This window comes from Egretta garzetta, unplaced genomic scaffold (genome assembly GCF_000687185.1).
Source record: "Egretta garzetta isolate BGI_Z169 unplaced genomic scaffold, ASM68718v1 scaffold245, whole genome shotgun sequence".
Taxonomy (NCBI): domain Eukaryota; kingdom Metazoa; phylum Chordata; class Aves; order Pelecaniformes; family Ardeidae; genus Egretta; species Egretta garzetta.
The window spans coordinates 1,522,338-1,525,477 of record NW_009259721.1 but is presented as its reverse complement, the minus strand read 5'-3'; the positions used below and the strand labels follow the sequence as shown (position 1 = coordinate 1,525,477).

The 3,140-nt window shown below is 55.6% G+C and overlaps 2 protein-coding genes across 4 annotated transcripts in view; one reads left to right on the top strand and one right to left on the bottom strand.

Annotated features, from left to right (window-relative positions):
- The window catches only part of LAMB3 (laminin subunit beta 3), a 52,315-nt gene extending 51,879 nt beyond the window's left edge, over positions 1–436 (bottom strand). The window contains exon 1 of the mRNA XM_035894872.1: positions 335–436. The gene's annotated coding sequence lies outside the window, so the exon portion shown is untranslated. The remainder of the gene's footprint in view (positions 1–334) is intronic.
- A 745-nt stretch (positions 437–1,181) lies between these two features.
- The window catches only part of LOC104126829 (corticosteroid 11-beta-dehydrogenase isozyme 1), a 3,720-nt gene continuing 1,761 nt past the window's right edge, over positions 1,182–3,140 (top strand). The window contains exons 1-4 of one of the 3 annotated variants that reach the window (XM_035894882.1): positions 1,182–1,242; positions 1,415–1,506; positions 2,159–2,289; positions 2,856–2,967. In XM_035894882.1, the coding sequence (XP_035750775.1) occupies positions 1,419–1,506; positions 2,159–2,289; positions 2,856–2,967 (331 nt within the window). In that variant the 5' untranslated portion in view covers positions 1,182–1,242; positions 1,415–1,418. Of the gene's footprint in view, positions 1,507–2,158; positions 2,290–2,855; positions 2,968–3,140 lie in introns of all 3 variants that reach the window. The other 2 variants (XM_035894881.1, XM_035894883.1) reach the window with 2 other exon arrangements.

The following is a 3,140-nucleotide window of genomic DNA, read 5'->3' as shown; positions in this document are numbered from 1 at the left end:
CCCCCCCGGTCCCACGAAGCTCCGGCAGCGCCCCCCGTGCCACGCACCGGTCACACGAAGCTCCGGCAGTGCCCCCCGTGCCACGCACCGGTCACAAAAAGCCCCGGCAGCGCCCCCCGTGCCACGCACCGGTCACACAAAGCCCCGGCAGCATCCCCCGTGCCACGCACCGGTCACACAAAGCCCTGGCAGCATCCCCCGTGCCACGCACCGGTCACACAAAGCCCTGGCAGCGTCCCCCATCCCACGCACCGGTCACACAAAGCCCTGGCAGCGTCCCCCGTGCCACGCAGCGGTCACACGAAGCCCCGGCAGCGCCCCCCGTGCCACACACCGCTACTCCACGGCAAAGATCCCGGCACCAGACCAAGGCTGGAGCACAACTCACACCTACAGCACGAGATCAATGGCATCGAACCTGCTGCTGCCTAGACTTGGGGAGCTCGCACACGTTACGTGTTTTTTCCTCTGATGATATTCACTTACAAGTAAGAGCAAAGCTCTTGCAAAACTCAGAGCAGGAACCACTGCTGCAAGGGCCCCTATTTTTCTGCAGAAAACAACACTCAGTGTTCCACTGCAAACCTCCCTGTGCCTGGACGGCCCCTTGGAGCTGGGGCAGTTGGATGCCCAGTGATGGGTTCAGCTCAGACCCTGCTCCCCCATCTGCTCACAGGGGTAGGTAGAGATGAAAAAAAAAAAAAACCACAACAGAAAACCCACAAAGAAAAAAAGGAAAAAAACAAAATAAACTCTGCCTCAGCAAAGCTTTTTTTGGAGCTGTTTGGGGGTGGTACGCGCTGCTGGGCCCCCACAGCCCAGCATCCCAGTGGCAGGCAGCTGCCTTGGGGCACGGAGCAGAGGTGCCCTGGCAGCACAGGAGCTTTGCTGCGTGTTGTGTGCGTCCCCCCACACACACCACAGGGGCCCCCGGTTGCTCCCCCAGCACCCGACCCCACCGGGAAGCTTTGGGCAGCGATGAGACCGGGCTGCATCTCCACACGCACCCACATACAGCGCCCGTGGGAATACAGGATGATGTTTAACCACCTGCACTGGGCTGCCTCTGATGTTCTCGAAGTGAAATCTGACGCTGCTCCAAGACACACCTCTTCCAGGGTGTTGTGCAAAATTCTGCATTTTAACGTAGGACAGGAAATATGAAAAGAGCCGGGCAGAACCCTTGCAGCACCCTCGGTTCGGCCGAGCTTCGCCAGCTCCCGCGGGGAAGCAAATCAAAAGGTTTGCTTCGCTCATCCCTCCACCCGTGATTTTCCAGTGCTTTGGAAGCCGCAGTTCCTCCACTAACAGGTTTTTAAAGGACTGGCATCGCTGCTTCTGCCCGGAGCAGCCCCGCAGAGGGATTTTTTTTTTTCCTCCCTTCTCTTTCATGCTTTATTTCCTGACTCCACAGGGGGATGGGTCGGTTGCAAAAGATTCTCATTCCCTTTTTGGGATTGGTTTTGGCCTTCTGGTTTTATTCTGCGAGGGAGAATTTCAAACCGGGTAAGTATTAAAAGTGAATCTGTCTTTAAGGGGAAAAAAATAAAAGAATATTAAAAGCCACATTTGAGTGTTTTGCATAGAGCCTGCACAGAGCTTGGACCAAACCATGCCTGAGCCTTTGGGTGGTGGCTGATACTGCAAAGTGGTTTTAGCAAAGATGTGGAGTCAAACAGGCCAGTAATATGCAGAAATACTCCAAGAGAGCAGGTGAGGGGGGGGTCTGAGGGGGAGTGGGCTCCAAACACTCCATTTTCCAGCGAGTAGCAAAAGAATTTATAAACATGACTTTTAAATGTTGGGTTTTAAGTTCTGAGCATGCACTTAGTAGATAAATTTTATTATAAAATAGTTGGGTTGTCTTTAAGTTGTGTCCCGACTTGTGGGGAAAAAAAAAAAAAAACAAAAAAAAACCAAACCACTGCTGAAAAAGAGTCGAGCGCTGTCCCTGTGCCACTGCAGTCAGCGAGGGGCTGCAGCTGCTTCTCAGCACAGCTTTTCCCAGGAGATGGGAACGCATCCCAGCGCCGGACACTGCACTTGCAGGCTCACTTAGCGTCCAATTAACTACTTCACTCTCAGGAGCATGAAGGGGTTTTATTTTATTTTTAAATTGGGTTTGGATAAATTAAATCTCTGTCCCTTGGTCCCCCAGAGATGCTGAAAGGGAAGCGGGTGATCGTCACCGGAGCAAGCACGGGGATCGGAGAGCAGATGGCCTATCACCTGGCGCGGATGGGATCCCACATTTTGATCACAGCACGGACAGAGGCCAAGCTACAGAAAGTAAATGGCAAGCTGGGCACTCACACACGCACAAACGCCGATCTCGCACCGCGGGCACGCGCGGGAGCAGGGGCACAGGCAGTTGCTACGACACAAATACCAGATAGGCACAGGTACGGCCACGGGTACGCGTACTCGTGCTGCCAGGGGCTTCTGCAGGCACAGAAATCCCTCTCCTGCGGATACACGCACTCCGCATAGCGCATATTACGGTATTTGAGGCTGCTGAGCTATGTACACACATCCCCATACAGCCAGGCTCCCTCCGCACACACACCCTCATTCCACTGCAGCGACAGACCTGCTCGCCCTATACGCAGGCAATTCCAGCACAGGCTGCACCTACCGAGAGCCAGACTGCCGTGGGCAACGCATTCACCAAAAGACGTAATTTTTCAGGCTCCCTTTGAAGGTTTAAAAGGCTCCAAACCTACTCCCGAAACTCCCAACCGCTGTTTTGAGGCGGGGAGGCATCACGGGGAGCGCAGACCCCCCCCTTCCGCGACCGCAGCAGGCTCCCCAGGGCAGGGACGGGGGGGTTCTGACGCACGGTTTTGGTGCGGCAGGGGGGGGAGCGGTGCCTGGAGCTGGGCGCAGCCTCGGCGCGGTACGTCAGCGGCACCATGGAGGACATGGCCTTCGCAGAGCACGTCGTGAAGGAGGCAGAGACCTCACTGGGTACGTTTACAGCCCGCCCTCCACCAAGGGCGGCGGAACATTGCATCTCCCCTTGGCCACGCTGCTTTTTGCCACGTGCCCATTAAAAAAAGCAGAAAAGATGGCGTTGGGGTGAGATGGAAGGGCTTTTTCCCTAATTACGCCCTTTTGCGGTCCCGTTCCTCTGCCCAGCT